General features: G+C 40.0%; 1 protein-coding gene across 5 annotated transcripts in view; it reads right to left on the bottom strand.

The window, feature by feature from the left end:
• Positions 1–22,493, bottom strand: part of FTO (FTO alpha-ketoglutarate dependent dioxygenase) — a 389,506-nt gene that overhangs the window by 223,754 nt on the left and 143,259 nt on the right. For all 5 annotated transcript variants that reach the window (XM_042918172.1, XM_042918177.1, XM_042918175.1 and 2 more), the window contains exon 4: positions 21,016–21,159. In XM_042918172.1, the coding sequence (XP_042774106.1) occupies positions 21,016–21,159 (144 nt within the window). The remainder of the gene's footprint in view (positions 1–21,015; positions 21,160–22,493) is intronic.

Below are 22,493 nucleotides of genomic sequence, written 5' to 3'. Positions count from 1 at the left end.
GCCATCTTGAGACCAACGTACAGTTATAAAATTATATAGTTATTCTCCTAGAGTGTTCTCATAGCAAAGGAAAATACTCATCTGCATCACTTAATTTAATATTTGAATGAGCAACTACCATGCACCAAGCACTATCCTAGGCACAGTGAACAAAACAAAGTCCCTGCTCTCATGAAGGTTACATTTGGTTGGGGAAGACACATAATGGGTAAGTAAACAAGAAATTCAGATACGAGGTGCTATGAAGAAAATACAGGATAATTTAAGAAGCGTAAGGGTCAGTGGGGGTACACAGGAATAATGCACTACTCTATACAGAACTACCGCTGGGGACAGTTAAGGTGACTCAAGAGCTGAATAATGAGGAGCCTGGCAATGCCAACATGTGGGACGAGAGCATTCCAAGCAGAAGAAGGAGGTGAGGCCAAGGCACCAAAGTGGGAATGAGCTCGCTGTACTCGAGACAGTACCATGGTGCTCAGCATGGAAGCAGAAGTTCAACAATTAAAGGGGGTCTCTGATGGTCATGGTCAGAATTTGAGGTTTAATTCCAGATACAATGGGAAACCATTAGAAACTTTTATGCAGGGAAAAAATGTGATCCAAGTCTGAGGAGACCACCCTGGCAGCTTGTTGGGAAAGAGAGAGGACCGAAAGGGGCAGGCTTTGAAGCAGGAAGATGAGCAGGGAAACTGCCACCATAATCCACGTGGGAGCTGACAGTGACTCGGACCACGGTGACAGAGGGGGACGTGGTGAGTAGTGACCGGATTCAGAATGTTTTAGAGAAAAACCAGAAGACCTGCCAGTGGATTGGGTAAGGAAAGCAGGGGAGAGAGCAAAATTAAGAGCAATTTTAGGGGTTTTCACAGAAAAAAATGAGGATGAGTAGGTCACAAAACATTCAGATGTTGTGTAAACAATATTACAAAATGCAATGAAAGGTAAGGATGGAGATGTCAGTGATACACATGGGTTTTTTTTTTTAATTTTTTAAAAATATTTACTTATTTTTGAGAGAGACAGAGGCAGCATGCGAGTGGGTTGGGGCAGAGAGAGAGAGAGAGAGAGAGACAAAGAATCCAAAGCAGGCTCCAGGCTCCGAGCTGTTGGCACAGAGCCCGACGCGGGGCTCGAACTCGCGGGCCGTGAGATCATGACCTGAGCCGAAGTCAGACGCTCAACCGACTGAGCCACCCAGGCGCCCCCAACACGGGGTTTTAAATGCAAAGAAAAGGACAACAAGGCAGGAACAGAGGATCAAAGCTGACCCCACCCTGGCAGATGGGCTGAGAGTGTGGCTTAAGGTCTGACGAAGAAGGCTGAATGACCAGCCTCCTTTCCAGTTTGCCCCCTCTAAGGCCTCTGGTTAAGGACGCACCTGAGAATTTCTGGTTAACCTGGACTATTTTGCCTAAAGGGAGTTTCAGAATCAAAAGAACAAAACAAAACAAACAGCAGAGGTTAGAGGAGGTTCCCTAGGCCAGATTCCCATAAAAGGGTGAAATGCATAAATGCCCCTCTCATCTACCCAAACAAAAGCCTCATTGCTCCTATGCTGTTAACACTAGCATTCCCGAACATCATAAAGAAAGAGAAAACATCTTAATGAGCATTTGTTAAGTGTTTTTGTTCCGCTGAAGGGCAACTAGTCTGATGCAGGCCAAGTGACAAACGCAATGTTAGAAGTAATACTCTGAGGCCTGTACCTTTTTTCAAATCCTTGGCAACTTCCTAATCAAACAACCCTTCTGAAATGCTCCCAACTGTCCCTAATCCTTTGTGGCTTCTAGAAAGAACCCTGTGATTTTCACCAAAGAGCTTCTAATTTATCTAAACCTCGAAGTCTGTAAACGTGGCCCCACCTTCATGGACTATACACCTTAAAGGATATACTAAAGACCATTCTTAGCTTTAAAGAAGACGACTCCTCATAATTTTTAAAAAGAAAACATGACAGAATGTCTATTTGCCAGCGCTGTTTCAGAATACCGCTAAAAAAACTGATGCTATATTCAAGTGGAATCAGAGTTTGTAGAATTTAGTCAACAAAACAAACAGAAAAGAAGCTCTCGCTCTTCTCTGGCTAAATGCTGCGTGCTCTGTCAGTGGGTCAGGAGAGCTCTGGACATTCACTGTAGCATGAAATCTCATCTCATACATAAAAGACCACAGATGCAAAGGCATAATTTCCACGAGGGTGACCAATTCGTGCCCAGGACTTTGCCAGAAATCCCACCTGCTGAGATCCCCTCCCGCACAGACAAACTGGGATGGTTGGTCATCTTAAATCTAACCCAGCCCTGACTTCCTCGGTTTTGTTGACCAGTGTGCTATCGGGGCTATTTCATCCTAAATTTCTTAAAGTAACAATCAGGAGCTTCACTAAAGGCACACTCCTGAGCTAAACAGGCCCAATACTGAAATCCAATCTTCCCAGCTTCACGCAGTCACTGAAGCTTTTCATTCTTACTCACCTGTCCATTCTCATCGCTCAATCTTAATATTTATGACCTTATTTTTCCTAGACATGGGGACATCCATGACTGAGAACATATTCAGAATATAATAGCCAGCAAAACGGGGGAGGGGAAGCTTCCTGGCAAGATGTCGGTACAGACCCGGGCCTCTCGATCTGCCCCATTCCTAGATTCCCCAAGGAGATGATCAGGGCACTATTCAATGAGGTAAAAACTTTGGTCAGCACTAAATATAAGAGGAAGGTGCTCAGTATGCCAGAAATTGCGAGGGTCTGTGCTGGATACGTTTAAGTGGGATGAGACTAAATAAAGAAGAGGCAGAGAGGGCGACCCGTGAGTGTCTACTTGGAAAGACCAGCGTCTTGGTCAATATGGCAAGTGGATCCCAAGGGCAACGCTCACCCTCAAACTCAAAACAACAGGAAGGTATGATGGGCTACAGGGCATCGAGAGGGCAGGCCGCTTGCCTCCTGTGGGGCAGCCTTAAATGCACACAACCCGTGCTTCTCGCAGCCCCCAGAACATGTTGCTGGGACAAGCTGCCACTTTGAGGAGAAGGCCGGGCATCGGTGGGGTAAGAAATTGTACAGAGTGGGTTTGCCGAGCACAGGTCAAAAGGGGTCATGGTTTGCCCAGACTGCAAAGCATCCATACCACAAAGAGACAAAAATGAGGTGCTTAGGACGCTCTAGTTAATGCAATCTCTTATCTGGCCATGTAGGGTACATTTTCTTGCTCTTTTCAAATGAAGGACTTGGCCGGGAATGTGCACCCAGTTTTCCAGAAACAACTGCAATGCCAGTTTGCCTAGGAGATAGGATCTGTTCTGCTTCGGTGAGGAGAAACAGACCTGGAAAAATCGCTCATGTGAAAACACTGCAGTTCAAAGGGAAGGAACCACTTTGAAACTGTCTCTGCTGCAAAGGTCTGACTCAAACCGACAGGACAATTTTTTTTTTTTTCATAAAATTCTCAATATTTTAAGAAGACACTTGATTCAAGAAGGCACTGTATCTGTAAAAAATGGGGCAAACAGACATGAAGAGGGCACACTGTGAGGGCAGGAAAGATCGCCTGGAGCTGATTTTTTTTAATAGTATTACTTCATTTAAAATGATGGAAGATGGAATGAACAGCAGAACACATGCTACAAAAAACTCAAATTATTGAAGGGGAGGAGAGGACCCAAAACATTCTCCTAAACCTGGAGGGAAAATGAAAATTTTCATTTTCATGAACAATCAAACAGAAGAATATTTTCCAAAACTGTGAAAGAGCCTGACTATACTACAAAATGGTTCTTGAAGTACATAAACATATTCTCTTCAACAATTAAATATAGGGGTGCCTGGGTGGCTCACGTGACTCACCTGATTTCAGGTGAAATCAAACTCTTGATTTCAGCTCAGGTCATGATCTCATGGCTCGTGGGATCGACCCCTGCGTCGGGCTTTGAGCTGATAGTGTGGAGCCTGCTTGGGATTTTCTCTCTCTCTCTCTCTCTCTCTCTCTCTCCCTCCCTCCCTCCCCCCCTCCCTCCCTCCCTTCTCTGCTCATGTTCTCCCTTTCTCTCAAAATAAACTTTCAAAACATTGAATATAAAATATGACGAATGTTCAAAGAAAAAACATAATCTACCACAATAGACTCAAAATGAAGATGACCTCAGATATCTCTCTAACATCAAATATCAGAGTTCGAGGGGACAATATCCTGAGCTTTAAGGTGGGAAGTCTGTTATGCAAGAATCCTACAGCTACTTCCAGAGATAGCAGCATGGAAGGCACAGAAAGTAAGTGAGAGAGTACAAAAACTCAGAGAATATGCCACCATTCGTTCCCTTGCCATTAGCCTTCAGGAAAAACTTGTTACAATCTATACTTTATTTAAATAATTAAAACCACAGTGTAAGAAGAAAGCACAGCAGTAAGCTCCTTGACAGAGGTCTTAGCAATGGCTTTTCTAATATGACACCAAGCGCAAAAGCAACGAAAGCAACAAGAAACAAGTGGGGCTACATCAAACTTCAAAGCTCTGCACAGCAAAGGAATCCATCAACAAAATGAAAAGGCAACCTACGGAGTGGAAGAAAATATTTGCAAATCATATATCTGATAAGAGGTTAATATCCAAAACATATTAAGAACTCCTACAACTCAAAAGCAAAAAAAACAAGCAATCCAATTAAAAATGGGCAGAAGATCTGAATACACACTTCTTTACAGAAGACATCCAGATGGCCAATAGGTACATGAAAAGATGCTGAAGGGGCAGCTGGGTGGGCCAGTCAGTTGAACATTCGACTCTCGATTTCAGCTCAGGTCGTGATCTCACGGTTCGTGAGTTCAAGCCCCGCATCGGGCTCCGTGCTGACAGAGCAAAATCTGCTTGGGATTCTCTGTCTCCTTTTCTGCCCCTCCCCCGCCAAATCAATAAACACGCAAAAAAATTAAGCAAAGACGCTCAATATCACTAATCACCAGGGAACTGCTAATTAAAACCACAGTGAGCTATCACCTCACACGTGTCAGAATGGCTATTATCAAACAGACAAATAACAAGTATGGGCCAGGTTGTAGAGAGAAACCTTTTGCATTGTTGGTGGCAATGTAAATTAGTACAGCCACTATGGAAAACAGTATGGAGGTTCCTCAGAAAGTTAAAAATAGGGGCGCCTGGGTGGCTCGGTCGGTTAAGCGTCCGACTTCGGCTCAGGTCATGATCTCACGGTCCGTGAGTTCAAGCCCCGCGTCGGGCTCTGTGCTGACAGCTCAGAGCCTGGAGCCTGTTTCAGATTCTGTGTCTCCCTCTCTCTCTGCTCCTCACCTGTTCATGCTCTGTCTCTCTCTGTCTCAAAAATAAATAAACATTAAAAAAAAAATTTAAAAAAAAAAAAAAGAAAGTTAAAAATAGATTTACTCTATGATCCAAGAATTCCACTTTTTGGTATTTACCCAAAGAAAATGAGAACACTAACTCAAGACAACATACACATCTCCGGGTTCACTGCAGGATTATTTACAACAGCCAAGATATGGAAACAACCTAACTGTCCACTGATGGATGAATGGATAAAGAAACTGTGGTGTATATATATGTGTGTGTGTGTGTGTGTATGTGTATATAGATATATTTATATATATGTATACACACATATACATATACATATACATACATACGCACACATATATATACACCACAGTTTATGTGTATATATATATATGTGTGTGTGTGTGTATACACATATATGTCTATATATATATATATATATATACATATATATATATATATACACACACACAGACATATATACAATGGAACACTCTCTAACCATAAAAAAATATGAAATGTTGGCATTTACAACAACACAGATGGACCTCGAGAGCATTATGCTAAGTGAAATATGTCAGATAGTGAGAGACAAATACCATATGATCTCATTTATATGTGGAATCTAAAACAAAAACAAAAACAAACAAACAACAAGCTCAACAATACAGAGAACAGACTGGTGGTTGCCTTAGATGGGGCATGGGGAGTGGCAGAAATGAGTAAAGGGGGTCAAGAGACAGAATTTTCTGGTTACAAAATGAAGAAGTCATGGGGATGTAATGTAATGGAAAATTGCTAAGAAAGTAGATCTGTATATTTATCACAAAAAATACATATTCCTTATAACTACTGTTGACCTTGAAAGTAAAACAGCCAGTTATTTTACCAGCAAAAGTAGTTTATTTGAGAACGGCAGAGGAAGTGCAACTTGGGACCCATGAACTATGGGTTTCAAAAAACAAAGAGTCATACCACCTTATAGAGGGAAAGGAGGTGGGAGGGGCTGCTTGAACAAAAGTCCACTGAAAGAAGGTGTTCAGGGTGGTGACAGTTTCTCACTGGCTCAATTGTGGCAGTTTCTCATTGGCTGGGCTGTTGTGGAGCAAAGGGAAAATGTTCCTCACTCTTGCTGGGGCAGTCAAGTAACTTCTTCCCGCTGGCATTGGTACTTGAGAATGAGTTGGTAGGGCATGAGAGCTCCCATTTCTGTCTCTTCCCAATTCTATTACAAATGAGCTTTTCTTTATTCAGTTTCACATTACATAAAGTGATAGATGTGAACCAGCCTTACTATGGAGATCATTTCAAACATATATAAATATTGAATCGTTATGTCATACACCTGAAACTAACATGTTACATTGTCAATTATACCTCAATTTAAAAAATAAACTTTTAGGGGTAGCTTGTGGCTCAGTTGGTTAAGCATCTGGCTCCTGATTTCAGCTCAGATCATGATCTCATGGTTCATGGGTTCGAGCACCACGTCAGGCTCTGCACTGACATCACAGAGACTGCGTGGGATTCAATCTCTCTCTCCGCCCCTCCCCTGCTTGTGTGCACGCTCTCGCCCCCTCTCACGAATAAACAGTAATAAATAAATAATTAAATAAATAAATCTTTTAAAGAAAAAAAAACCACATTATGAAAATACCAGTGAGTGTAAATGTAAATACTTTCAAATATGGCTATTTAACCAAGTATAATAAATCATCATCGTTGCCATCATCATCATCAGGTAATGATGCCTCACCTGAGAAATAAATATACATTAAATATCTAAGTCAAAATCCAAAAGAGTATATTAAAAACTACCTGGGAAGCGAGCAGAAGGGTTAAAAAAAGTAACTGGGAAGAAAAACAAACCACATCTCAACAGAAAAATGGGCAAATGAAGATCAGATGATGGATAGTAATAGAAGTATACAAATGGCGAACAAACATGGAAAAGATTCTACCTTCTCAATAAATTTAAAAATGCATTTAAAACAGCAGTATGTTATTTGTACTCATTAAAGTGGCAAAATACTTTGAAATTCTAATGCCCAGGATTATCGAGGGTAAGGTAAACGAGGCTGGAGGAAGTACCTGGTAACCACATCTCATACTGCACTGGGAATGTACAATGAAAACAACCTTACAAGTTACAGTCTGACGATATAACATGTACAGTTTTAAAGTAGCTGCACTCTCGTCTCACCTAGGTATTCCACTACTGATAATTTTTTCCACAGAAATCACAGCAGCAAAGATACATGTACAAAGATGTTCACGAGAGCAATATGTTTGATATCAAAACACTAGAAATGAATTAAGCAACCAAAAGTAGGGGGTTACTATTTAAGCCATTTCCGTTCATTCTTTCTTTAATTTATTTATTTAAATTCAAGGTGGCTAACATACAGTGTAGTACTGGTTTCAGGAGTAGAACCCAGTGATTCATCACTTACATATAACACCCAGTGCTCATCCCAGCAAGTGCCCTCCAAAATGCCCATCACCCATTTAGCCCGTCCTCCCACTCACTCCCTTCCAGCAACCCTCAGTTTGTTCTTCGTATTTATAAGTCTCTTGTGGTTTGCCCCCCTCTCTATTTTTATCTTATTTTTCCTTCCCTCCCCCTGAACATTGGTTCATCTGTTTGTTTCTTAAATTCCACATACGAGTGAAATCATATGATATCTGTCTTTCTCTTATTTTGCTTAGCATAACACACTCTAGTTCCATCCATGTTGTTGCAAATGGCAAGATTTCATTCTGTTTGATTGCTGAGTGGTATTCCATTGTGTGTGTGCGTGTGTGTGTGTGTGCGCACGCCATATATATATTATATGCCATATCTTCTCTATCCACTCATCAGTCGATGGACGTTTGGGCTCTTTCCATAATTTGGCTATTACTGATAGCGCTGCTATAAACATTGGGGTGCATGTGCCCCTTTGAATCAGCATTTTTGTATCCTTTGGATAAGTATCTAATAGTGCAATTACTGGGTCCTAGGGTAGTTCTCTTTTTAATTTTTTGAGGAACCTCCATACTGTTTTCCAGAGTGGCCGCACCAGTTTGCATTCCCACCGACAGTGCAAAAGGGTTCCCCTTTCTCTGCATCCTCACCAACATTTGCTGTTTCCTGAGTTAATTTTAGTCATTCTGACAGGTGTGAGGTGGTAACTCATTGTGGTTTTGATTTGTATTTCTCTGATGATGAGTAATGTTGAACATCTTTTCATGTGTCTGTTAGCCACCTAGATGCCTTCTTTGGAACAGTGTCTATTCATGTCCTCTGCCCATTTCTTCACTGGATTATTTGTTTTTTGGGTGTTGAGTTTGATAAGTTCTTTATATTTTGGATACTAACCCCTTTGCAAATATCTTCTCTCCCATTCCATCAGTTGCCTTTCAGTTTTGTTGATTATTTTCTTTGCTGTGCAGAAGCTTTTTATGTTGATGAAGTCTCAATAATTCATTTACACTTTTATTTCCCTTGCCTCTGGAAACACATCCAGTAAGAAGTTGCCACAGCTAAGGTCAAAGAGGTTGCTGCCTGTGTTCCCCTTTAGGATTTTGATGGTTTCCTTTAGGATTTTGATGGTTTCCTGTCTCCATTTAGGTCCTTCATCCATTTTGAATTTATTTCTGTATATGGTGTAAGAAAGTGGTCCAGTTTCATTCTTTTACATGTTGCTGTCCAGTTTTCCCAGTACCGTTTGCTCAGGAGACTTTTTTCCATTGGTTATTCTTTCTGCTTTGTCCATGTAGGGTCCGTTTTGAGTTCTCTATTCTGTTCCACTGATCTATGTGTCTGTGTTTGTGCCTGTACCATACTGTCTTGATGATTACAGCTTTGTAATACAGCTTGAAGTTTGGAATTGTGATGCCTTCAGCTTTGGCTTTCTTTTTCAACATGGCTTTGGCTACTCGGGGTCTTTTCTGGTTCCATACAAATTTTAGAATTGTTGGTTCTAGCTCTGTGAAGAATGCTGGTGTTATTTTGATGGTGTTATTTGTTATTTTGATGTTATCTGATTGCACTGAATGTGTAAACTGCTTTGGGCAGTATCGACATTTTAACAATATTTGCTCCTCCCATGCACGAGCATAGAATGTTTTTCCATTTCTTTGGGTTTTCTTCAATTTCTTTCATAAGCCTTCTATAGTTTTCAGCATACAGATCTTTTACTTCTTTGGCTAGGTTTATTCCTAGGTATCTTATGGTTTTTGGTGCAATTGTAAATTGGGTTGATTCCTTGATTTCTCTTTCTGCTGCTTCGTTATTGGTGCATAGAAATACAACTGATTTCTGTACATTGATTTTATACCCTGTGAATTTGCTGAATTCATGTATAGATTCAAGCAGTCTTTTTGTGGTCGTTTGGATTTCCCACATAGAGTATCATGTCATCTGCGAAGGGTGAAAGTTCGACTTCTTCCTTGCCAATTTATATGCTTTGTATTTCTTTGTTTTGTCTAATTTCTGAGGCTACTACTTCTAGTACTGTGTTGAACAACAGTGGTGAGGGTGGGCAGCCTGTCATGTTCCTGATCTTAGGGGGAAAGCTTTCAGTTTTTCCCCATTGAGGATGATATTAGCTGTGGGTCTTTCATATGTGGCCTTTATGGTGTTGAGATCTGTTCCTTCTATCCCTTGAGGGTTTTTATCAAGATAGGATACTAGTAGTATTTTGTCAAATGCTTTTTCTGCATCTATTGAGAGGATCGTAGGGTTCTTATCCTTTTATTAATGTGGTGAATCATGCTGATTGATTTGCAGCAATGGACAGATCATCAAAGCAGAAAATCTACAAGGAAACCATGGCTTTGAATGACACACTGGGCCAGATGGACTTAACAGATATATTCAGAACATTTCATCCTAAACACATTCTTCTTATGTGCATATGGAACATTCTCAAGAATAGATCATATACTGGGTCACAAATAAGCCATTTTTAAAAATCACATTTCAAGGAATATTTAATAAGAAAAAATGCTCAAGATATAAAAGTACTGAAAAAAGGGTAAAAGACATCATATCTAACAGGATATTAATTTTCTAAAAAGAAAAAATTATATGTATTTCCAAGTATAGAAAGAAATACTAGATGGAGTTAGACCAAATAGTTGTGAATAATATCTCTGCATGGGGATAATATGATCTGTTTGCGTTTGCACATTCCTATAGTTTGTAAATTGTTTAAAGTGGACATACACTACATTTTATCAATTCCGTGGCATACGTTTTTTTCTTCATATTTATTTATCTCTGGAATTGGACTACATCCTAAGACGGCATCTTTGGAAGGCATACATTACTACTTTTGTACGTAGCAATAAAAAAGAAAACAATAAGTATCATTATTTTTGAAAGATCCCACAGATAACATTCAATGAGGAGATCCTCAGAAAAGAGGCATTCATTCCCCAAATGAAAAGCATGGCACACAGCCATCAGTGAAGGCGGTATGAGCTTTGGTTAGTTTTGGAAACCTTCCCCCACATACAATCTTCCCTGGGAGTGAAAATTCTTCTATAAAAACAAGCACAGAGGTGAAGATGGCCTCGGGATATGCGACTTTCCCCCTCTTGTTTCTAAATTAACTTTTATGGAATGCTCAGTTTGTTGTTGGCTTGAAAAGAGAATAGATTCTTGAGGTTAATCATTCTTGTTCACTTTCTAAATACGCAAAATGAACTTTAATCCCACTTTGGCAAGGCCTGCCTTTAATCTTCCAGATTGTAACACTTCCCGACAAACTGGAGGGCAGAGGCTTGGGGAAAGAGAAAGATGAGAAGGGACGGAGGTCAGGTGGACGGAAAACTTGAATGAAGTAGTTTTCTTCTTTTTCCCCTTCCGAATATGCAGACCCATCACTTCTGCCCGCTGCTTCAGTGAACGGTGGGAACTGGAATTGCCCGAATAAAGTTAATCAATGAGACAGAACCAGCCACTTAAACCTCTTGGCTCTGTTCCTCCATATACCTTTTGCCTTCCCGCTTGACTCATTCCTATCTCACATCTAATTCTCCCCTGGCAACTGAGAAAGATGGCTGTGGTTTCTGGTTAAAACCTCGGGAGGAAAAAAGGATGTTCTCTCCAAATATACGGTAAGTTCCTGTTACGTACAAGGCACTAAGTGCTCTGTGTAGTGCAAGAATATATATCACATAGTACTGGCTCTCAAAAAAACTTAACTCCAGTAGATAAGACCTCTATGCCAATCTTTATAGTCCAGAGGGAAAAAAGAATTATGGCATCCACACTGATTGGTCGGTGCCCCTGCCATTGTGGTATTAAGTTTTTAACATCATCCTAAATAAGTGTTATACATATACATAGATGGAGAGAAAAACACAAGGTGGAGGGAACAGTGTGAACAAAGAAAAGGAAAAATGTTTGGGCCAAAACCAATTTTAAGGGAGAGTTTTAGGACAATGATTTGACTGAGGACTATAATTTAGATCTTTTTTGAAATTTTAAATATTTATGGATAGAAGAATAATTGCACAGGAAGAGTTTAATGAAAACATCCCATCATGGAAGAAATCTGCTTCAGGGACTGACTGTTTTTAGGAAAGTGAAACTTATTCCTAGGCTGATCCTGAACTGAAACCCGTAACAAGAATCAAATTAAAAATTAAAATTTTAAATTAAAAACATTTTTAAAAAACTTCCTTTATGGCTATTCTTCCTATCTTTACAGAAGTGGCAAAGAATGCACATAGGATATGCAATCAAATTAAAAGTCTGAAAATTTTTTCCCACAGTTCATGCTTTTAGGAGTTATGTTATATAGACAGAGAGCAAAAGAAGGCATATTAAGACAGCCAACCAAAAGGAAAAATTCCACCCAACCAACCCAGATGCAGATTTACCCCAATACAGCATGACCCTGACTGCATAAAATAGGAAAAAATACAAGGATCTCAAAACTCATAGTAACACATCTATCCTCAGCTTAAAAGAAACCAACACATTTCTGTTGTCTTTAGTAGTTTTTTTTTTTTTTTTTAAATAAAAGATCTGGAAGAGAATGTACACATTGATTTGAACACTGCATCACTTTAGACAATTCTGTGATATCACATGGTCACTTGGACTAGATATTAGAAAGCAAAGCATGGGTCACCGAAGGAATGGACTACCATGGAAGATTCTAAAAGCTATCTCTTGGAGATCCCCAAGTATTAAATGAATGGCCACCTATTTTGGGGAGGGACTTCAAAAACTCTCCAATCAGGAGCTTTCTAGGACAGATTATATATTTCCTTTTGCCCGTGGTTGCCATGGAATGGGGTAGAGGTGGAGGAACCAATCCTTGGTTTATTCATTCACTCATTAACTCAATAATTATTTATTAAAGCACCTACCATGTTCACAGTACTGTGTTAGGTGACACAGAGGTTACACATTTTTAGAAACCTGAAAGAGGGTAGATAGAAGACATTTTTAGAAAATTCCAAGTAAGAGAAAGACATAAGATCCAGATTTTTAAAAATGGAATAGCAAAGGACTGCAAGGAGGAGAAATCTCAGTATGATAACTGGAAATCTCAGTATGATAACTGGAAGAAGTCAGTATTTATCAAAACATGAAATTGGTAGTAAGACAAAACATCAAGTGACACAGAGATAGCACTATGGCATGGTTATTCTTTCAATAAGAATCAGGAAAGGCAATTGTGAATTCCAGGGGGAGAGTGAGAGCCACACAAGAAGGCCATGGTTCAAATACAAAGTAGGCTAAAATGGAGCACAATTCTGGGTCTTTGATGAAGTATAAAATCTTGACCTGACATTTGTAACATTCCCTTTCAATGGAACAACGTCAGGGATTGCTGTGGACTCCACATTCTATTTACGGGATCCAGTCACTTTATTTGGTTCTACAATAAGGGACACATATACATAAGCACTGGTATGTACCGGCTTTCAAATTTCAGGTTCAGTGTACAGAGAAAGCATAGTCATCTTATCAAAATTATAGATTAGTGTGTAAACGATATAAACCTTAATGATGTCAGAGTAATGATATGGCTCAAAGGGAACTTACACCCCCCATTTTACATTCTAAAAGTCAAGAGTCTATCTACATATTGGTTATAAGGTAATCAACTACAAACACACACACACGCGCGCGCGCACACACACACACACACACACACACGTAAATGCTATGTAATAAAACTCAGCAAAGTGAGGGAGTTTAAGAAAGCCACTTCCCCATTTTTCTTTTTTCTTCACATTTTTCTTAATGGAGGGACAGCCAATGCCTCAATTTGCTGGAGGAAGAGAGAGAAGTATTAAGCAAGTGTTTAAAAGTTAAGGAAGTGGGGCGCCTGGGTGGCTCACTCGGTTGAGCGTCCGACTTTGGCTCAGGTCATGATCTCATGGTTTGTGGGTTCGAGCCCTGCATCGGGCTCTGTGCTGACAGCCTGGAGCCTGCTTCGGATTCTGTGTCTCCCTCCCTGTCTGCCCCCCCGCCCCCGCACACTGTGTCTCTCTCTCTCCTTCAAAAATAAATAAACATTTTTTAAAAACATTTTTAAATAAAATAAATAAATAAATAAAAGTGAAGGCGGTAATCACTTAAAGAATAAAACGCAAATATGCTAAAAAGTGGTCACTTTTAAGAAATGGAACTTGGGGTAAACATCTGGGTGGCTGAGTAAGTTGAGTGTCCAACTCCTGATTTCTGCTCAGGTCATGATCCCAGAGTCGTGAGACTGAGCTTCATGTTGGGCTCCATGCTGAATGTGGAACCTACTTAAGAACTTCTCTTTCTCTCCCTCTGCCCCTCCCCTTCTTGCATGCACTCTCTCTCTCTCTAAAATTTAAAAAAAAAATTGTTTTTAAGAAGAAATGAAATTTGGGGACAGGTGACATGACAAGGAGTTTTTTTCCTTTCCATTCCATTTTAGATCATCCTCAACTGCTTGAATTTTTATTTCCTAGTTTGATATTGTTTTATAATAACAATAACAATACGAATGAGGTACTGACAGGGAAAGATCTCCAGGATATATTAAGAAAAAAAAAAAAAGCAAGTACTAGAATAAAAAGGTTGCATTTGTCTGCTTTTTTAATAAAGTAGCAGCAATATATATGTAAATATGTTGGCATAACTATATTTACGTTAATGTCGACAAAAGGACCTGACAGGAAAATAAAAGAAGTTCCGAGTTTTAGTCTATATAATTCCATACTATTTGAGTCCTCTACAATGAGAAGATGTGTGTATTGATCAGTTCAATTACTTTTTCCCACATTTCGAAAGAAGAAAGATCCCATGATTACATAATTAGTAGAGTTGCATGATTCAGCAGAAGGAAGAACAGCTTTGGTCTCAGAAAAACCTGCATTCAGGGGCATCCGGGTGGCTCAGTAGGTCCAACTTCAGCTCAGGTCATGAACTCACAGTGCATGGATCTGAGCCCCACGTCGGGCTCTATGCTGACAGCTCAGAGTCTGGAGCCTGCTTCGGATTCTGTGTCTCCCTTTCTCTCTGCCCCTCGCTCCCTCACACTCTGTCTCTCTCTGTCTCTCTCTCTCTCAAAAATAAATAAACATTAAAAAAAAATTTTTTTAAGAAATAAAAGAAAAACCTGCATTCAAACGCAAGCTTCACTAGGTACGTCACCTTAAAGAAGCTATTTTACCTCTTTACGCCTCTATTTCCTTTTTATAAAACAGCTTTATTGACATATAATTCACATACCAAACAATTCACTCATTGAAAGCATATGATTCAATGTATTTTAGTGTGTTCACAGGATTGTGCCACCATCACCACAAATGAATTTTAAAGCATTTTCAGACTCCTAAAAAAAAATACAAAACCCACATACCCATTAGCAGGCAATCCCCATCAATTTTCTTTTCTGGCAAAAATAGGGATTGGAGAGAGAGGACTACCTACCTGATGGACTTACTTATAAGAAAGAAAGAAAATATATCAAAGCCTCTAGCACGGTGCCTGGCCCTCAGTAGGTACTCATGCATTTCAGGTAAAGTTCAAGACATCAATGACCGAAAATAAGCACAAAGAATGGAAATGATAAGAAAGTGTAAGAGACAGACAAACCCTTTCAAGGACCCAGGAATCCTATCCACAGGGTAAGTTCCGCAAGAGTGGCCCTCTCTCTAATTCCGCTGAATACAAAAGAATCAGGCTATCAAGACAAAAAGCACAAGTTTGAAAATGTCAGCATTTGCGGGCACGGTTTAGAGTGAAAGTTTCAGGAGGACAGATACATCCTGCAAAAACATGACTAGCAAGGGGCAAATAATGTAGTTTGCTGAGAAGGTAAGAAGAACACCACGAGTTCGTATTGGATGAGCAGTTGAAACTATACTGTCATGTTTCTACTTTTCAAAGTGAAAACAAACATGACAGGTGCTCATTTGGCTGTTCGAGCACTTTCCACTTAAATGGCAATTCCTCAAGCTTACCGACTGCAGCCTCAAGTTATAATTTATTACTGTTTCTGTATTATTCCCTTGCCTCGGCAGAAAGCAGAACATAGCACCTACATTTCAAGGCCCATGAGAGGTAATAAAGTATAATTATTTAGAATTTATGATTAAGCCATAAATTACAGGAACTTTTTAACTTCGGTTGGTCAGTCAAGAGTTGGGGGAGGAAGGGAATGGGGTCAGAGGAAGAAAAAACAAAAGCCTTTTCCTTGGAATAAAATGTCTAAATCGGGGCAGGACTGAGGGACACCAATAGGATTTACGAAGATACCACAGTCTCCAAGTTAAGTCCCAGAGGAACCCCAGTTAAGAGGCTTTAAACTCCTAGAAGCCTCTGTTCTAGAAGGCTAGAGGCGACACACTCCAACTGGAGCGCTCATGTTGACGCCCAAAATAGAAGCATGGTACATTTTCGGGTTAGACCACATCAGACGTTCACAGTGTTCTGTGAAATACCAAGCCAGAGGTATTTTAAAGAAGGTGAACCTGATCTGGAAAACACCACTGACCAGGCTCTACAGGTAAACTCGGCCCTCGACCACGGCAAGAGCATGGTTCCCACAGAGCTCCGATTCGACCCTGACCAGACGGCAACTCTTCTCCCCCTCAAGAGTCAGTTGGTGAGCTGTCCCCGTCTTGCAGGTCCTTTATGTGCAAAGATATGTATGGGACAGGGAGGTACGAAGCTAGCAAAACTCGGGGCCTGAAGCAGGATAAGAACACAACATTCTGTGCTCTTCTGTCACCCGCCCGCCTCACTGGTTCTCCTGGAACGCCAGGGCCCGGCTCCCAATCTTGGTTGGCCCCCACATACAAAGCACTTTCTTCTTTGGCCTCCCACCGGCCCTGAGAAGCAGGTACCACGAAGCCCTAGTTTTCCAGGGGAGGCAGAGACTCAGACAAACACTAACAAGGCAGAGCCAATAGTCACCGCAGTGAGTCTGGAACCTGGTCACCTGACAGGAAATGGCCTTTTCATCATTCTACCCTAAACTGTTGGTGAAGTAAAGCAAAACCGAAAAGAAAAACGAAAGAGAAACAGCGTGCATTTCAACTGACGTTGCTTTCTCTCTCTCTCTCTCTCTCTCTCTCTCTCTCTTTTTTCGCCATGGAAATTTTACTTGGTAACTGAAGCTTGGAGATAGCTATTTGAAAATGAAATTGAGTTTGGATTGAAGGAAACAAAAATAAAGAGACCAGACAGAACAGAGTCATGAGTAGTAACATGTAAAAAACAAAAGGATAAATGAAGGGTTGGGCAGGGGAGGAGGTCTGCCCCAAATGTTTACCCAGCACCCTCACCTTTGTCCCGAAACATCCCATCTCCACACCCGGCTCCTGGTTAATGAACATAATTTGGTTGATGTCCCTTGAACTGTATAATCTTTTCTACAAAAAACAAACCCGCAGTTTGTCTCCGAGCCACTTTTAAGTCCCTAACGCCCTGGTTACATTCAGTCTATGGAAAACATCTGTGGCAAAGTAAATCATCCTACCCTGAGAAAGACCAGAGTGTGTTTTTTTTGTCCCCCCTCTAAGTGTGTTTTGAAGTCCTGGTTGGAAAATTAGTGAAAATTGTAAATCTGTTTGCAAATCTGGTCATGTCTAACTCTGAGATTAGGGCAAAGATTCCAATTTAAAAGTAAACCGTGACAACCCCAGTTAAGCGTGTCCTCAGGCACTGCCAGCAGGGCCTTCACTCACTTCCACAGGCGGTGGATTTATTACAGGCACCCGACACGTTCCCCATCAGACACCCCTGGAGTATTTGCTTGAGACAGCAGGGTTCAGTCTGCACTTCCTCTGCAGACCAATATATTATTATAAATTGAGCTAAACTGTTTCCTTTTCATAAGTGCTATGAAGTTCAGATTTCAGATATCGGCACAGGGCTGAGGTCCCTCGGCAGGGCTCCGTATAGGATTTGGATTTTAAAAAGTGAAGAGAAAAGGTAGCAAGAGACCGCGGCTGCTTTTAGTTTTGTTTTATGCTGCTTAAGAGGCGGCGGGGCAACGTTCATTTGTAGAAAATTCTGAACATGCGTTCTTAATCAAGACAATAAGAATCTGCCTGAGTAATAATAAATAATAAGGAATAAGTGGATTCTACATGAATATATTCTAACGGTGCGCTTTGGGTACGTTGTGCTGTGGCTGGCCCAGGTCCATAGGGTACCAGCTACTTCGCCTAGAGCTAAAGGCAGGAGTCGGGAAATCAGGAATAGATACTATGTCTTGGATATCAGCTCCTATAAAATAATAACACGTGGGGCGCCTGGGTGGCTCAGTCGGTTGAGCGTCCCACTTCGGCTCAGGTCATGATCTCGCGGTCCGTGAGTTCGAGCCCCGCGTCAGGCTCTGTGCTGACAGCCTGGAGCCTGCTTCGGATTCTGTGTCTCCCTCTCTCTCTCTGACCCTCCCCCGTTCATGCTCTGCCTCTCTCTGTCTCAAAAATAAATAAACATTAAAAAAAATTTTTTTAATAAAAATAAATAAAATAATAACGCTCACTTCTGTTTATCACCTACAATAGCTAAAGGGACAAATGTATATTTGAAATGTATATTCATTACAACATATAGGTAAAGGGGGCAATGTAATTACTTAATATTTTCATTATAATCTATTTCCGGGCAAGAGAAACAGAACTTTACAAAGAAAAGGAAAAGGAGGAAGCACCCAGAACACCCTTGTCATCATCTTCTCTTTCCTTCCTGAACAATCTAGTCCTAAAGCCTTTAGGTGAAGCATAGGCGTTGTGATGAGGGAGCAAGAGGGGGGCCCAGGAGCCCAGAGCAGGGGTCAGTGAGGAGGGAGAGGAGGGCGGGTTTCATGTGGGTGTCAGAGCCCAAATGGGATAAAAGGACAAGTTATAATCCACACGCCCTACTAACTGTGTAACCACGGCTATGTCACTACATCAATTTAACCTGAATCATTTCTTGTCCTATATAACTAACATCTACTTTTTAGGGCTATGGAGACAGTTAAAAGAATGCTTGACCTGTCATTAATCCCCACTAAATGTGGCTGTCATTCCCATACTACTATTTTCCCAGATGCATGTATGTATAGAAAAAAGACTGAAAAGGAATATATGAAAACAGCAATGAACCTGACTTTTATATTCTTCTATCGCTCATACCTTTCAGCGTTTCTTTTCTCTACAATGAACATGTACTTTACTTTCATAATCAGAAAAGAACACACAAGATTGTTCTTAAATACATGGAAGCTAGCTGAACTTTTAAAATGTATCTTTACAATTTCTAAATGCAGAAAATTAATATGGCAATTTAAAACGGCCCCAACTGACTCTCACTTCCTTTAAAGATACAAACTGCGAATAGAAACTCGTGAACAAAGCATCCAGAGGAAAGTGGTTTATTGGCTGAAATTAAAACCCATGTATACTCAAGGTAAATACCCATGTGTGGGTTGTACATTAAAAATGAGGAATAATCTGTTACCTACAAATGATGCTTGTCGATGGGGCAGAGACTTCAAACTAGAAACTCAGTTCCTGAGGCAAGCAGGGGATGCTCTCTCAGTAAGAGCTGACCTTCAGCCTAAAAATGTGCCCACATAGAGATTTCAGTGTATTGGGATTGAAACTAAATTGTCCCTTTTAGAGCAGGAAGAGCACCGTATATGCAACCTGCAAACCATCCTTTAAGAAAAGAACAATCTCTATACGATCTCCCTCACAAACTTGTTCGGAGAGTGATTGAGACTCTTAAGTGAAACTGATTTGTAAATTATAAAGCAACATGCAAATGGCAGGGAAGAGATTTAGGGCTTACTTCGATCAGTGTTGGGCAAATGTGGGAATCACCCCATGAGAAGAGGTGAAGGGACACAGCATTAAGCACCAGCAAATCACGCACCACGGGAAAGTCATTCTCTACATAATGACCTTCCCATCTTGTTGCTGACAAGGAGAAAGTCCAGGTTGGTACCATTGTACAGTTAATACGTTTCTAACAGTTACACGTGTCCCTTTTTCATAAAGACAGAACAGGACTCAGATTCAGGATCTGCAGCAACCAAAGGCAGCAGGCACTTAATACTGTTTTACTTTCCATATTTATAAACCTCTTCTAATTACGCCAAGTGATACTTGTCTTCCACTTAAGATAGTGATAGAGAATCTCCTTCTAAAATGAACCCATCTCAGTGAAACAAAGAAAGTGAGCCTATTGAGAGAAAAATATTACATAAGTAATAGTACAGGTAGCACAGGGATATGGCAAGAATCTTCAAGTTGATGTGTAGATGCCTGAAATTTGGAGAATGCTTAATGAGGTAATGCCCTGAAGAGCTAATCCAAACTCTGAATTTCCAGAAGGCAAGGACCAAGTTTTACCTATTTCCAGCATCTCCTCCAGAACCTTACACAGCATGGAGGACATCACGGGCCCTCTATAAATACTCAATTGATTGAGAAGCAACTCTTATCATAAATACCGGCTTTGAGCCTTGGGGCTCCCCAGCTCTAAAGTCAATACATGAGTAGATTCCCCCAGGCAGGTAAGAGTGAGATAAACCTTGGATAATCAGGAGCTAAAGCCAGTGACAGAATAAACCCAGGGAAGCTTTGTGAGTATAGAAGGATACAGTTTACATGCAATGCATTGGAAGACAAGCAGAAAATCCAAAAAAAACACAAAGAACTTAGAGCAAAAGCTGCTCAAATCCTGCAGCTTCTCCGGTTAGCCTAAGCCTGAGATGCTGCCCCCCCAAAAGAACTCAAAGACAAGTGCACAGAAAGGCCACGTTGTCAGGTCAGCTCCTCCTGAGAAGAAACTAAATTCAGAACTAGAAAAAAAACTTTCACTAAGAACTTATACAGACAGGGAAATCATTTTAAGTAGCCTCCACTCCCAGTGTGGAGAGGGAAATCATTTGAATACTTCACACTGATAAGTTGATTTGGATGACGGAGTAACTCAGGGAAAGTCCTGAAAACTGTTTTAGCACATTTGGGAAACTCCAAAAACAATCAGAATGGGAGGAGGAAAAAAAAAAAAAGCAGCTTTTAAAAATGAGCGATAGCTAAAAAAGAATAAGGAAATAAAAACAAACAGAAAAAAACTAGTTACATGTAGAAGATTCATTATCACTATAAAATACCTGAAAAGCTTATTCCAAAAGACACATTCAAAATAGGTAGCCAACAGTCTAAAATTTAGACACCAGAGCATCAATATAGTTTTAACCCTCCTAATTACCAAGCATAAAATAGCAGTCTCCTTGGTGAAGGGGTATTGCCAGACCAGGCGTCTCTATGTCCCACGAGATCTTAAAACCAACATGCCAAGTATCAGGATCTCTGCCTTCAAGCTGGGGATCATCCTCACTCTCCTCTTCAGGGCCTGTCAAAAAGAGAAGAGAGGGATCAGGAAGGAAATGTTTCATCTCAACTTCTGGGCTTTATCAACGTGATCTCAGGAATAATTAAGTTTTAATAAAATATGCATAGTAAGTGAACTATATCCTCCTTTTACGTCTCTTAAAAAAACATTCTTTAGAATATCTTTAACATGTCCTTTATTTTTTACTCAGGAAATATCTTTAAATGATAAGGGAATAACCCCAGATACCAAGGAGAATAAAAGACTATTTTATTAATTCCATGCAAATAAATTAGACAATGTGGATTAAATGGGTAGATTTTAAGGAAGATATTAACTACCAAAATCGACCCCAGAAGGGGTCGAAAAGTTAACAAAACCATAAAAGGTATAAAGTCAGAGAACTATCTCTTAGGAAAACATATGTGTCAAGAATTTCAAAGAATTCTACCAAACAATTAAGGAATGGGTTATTTCAATATACTTTAAATTGTTTAAGAGCATAGAAAAAGAAAAGTTTCTGAATTCTTTTCATGAAGATAGGATAATATGTATCAAAACCCAAAAAGAAAACACATACACACACACACATACACACACAGATCTCACATCTGAGAACCAATGCACAACTCCTAAATATAGGGAAATAGAATTAAATCTAGCAGCATATTAAAAGAATAACATTCCATGACCAAATTGAACTTATCACAGGAATACAAGGATAGTTCAATATGCAAAGTGTTATACTTAAAATTTATCATATTCATAGGTGAAAACTAAGAGTCACCAGACACACACAAAGTATTCAATAAAACACATCCTTTCAAAACCAAAATATCAATAAAATAACGAGTGGCCAGTTCCTTAACACGATAAATACAGACCTCTCTCAATCAAAGCCAGCATCATATATTAATAGGGAAACATTAAAAATATTCCCAAAGTTAAGAATTAGGAAACAATGTCCTTTATCAGCACAACTCATCACTATTTTGGAAGGAATGACCAACACAAGGGTGGTCTCTGGAGTTGCCTAACAGAGGAGCCCTAATTAGACCAAAAGAAAACAAAGAAGTAAAAGATTTTTTTAGAAGAAAAAGTGCATTTTTACAAATAATGTTATTATTTGCGTGCAAATCGACCAGGAAACATATATCCCAAGTGATAGTCAAATTAAGAAAAATGCTAGTTACAAATGTGTGCATATTAAAACATCCAGCAAGATTCTTAAATGTGTATACTGTCTATAAGAAAAAAAAAAACTTTAAAATATTATTGAAGGACACAAAAGAAAATTTAAACAAATGTAAAGATGTTATTATGTTCTGGGGAAATAAAACTGAACACCATGGGAA

This window comes from Panthera leo, chromosome E2 (genome assembly GCF_018350215.1).
Source record: "Panthera leo isolate Ple1 chromosome E2, P.leo_Ple1_pat1.1, whole genome shotgun sequence".
Lineage (NCBI taxonomy): Eukaryota > Metazoa > Chordata > Mammalia > Carnivora > Felidae > Panthera > Panthera leo.
The sequence above is the reverse complement of the archived record's forward strand: the minus strand, read 5'-3'. Positions and strand labels throughout refer to the sequence as shown.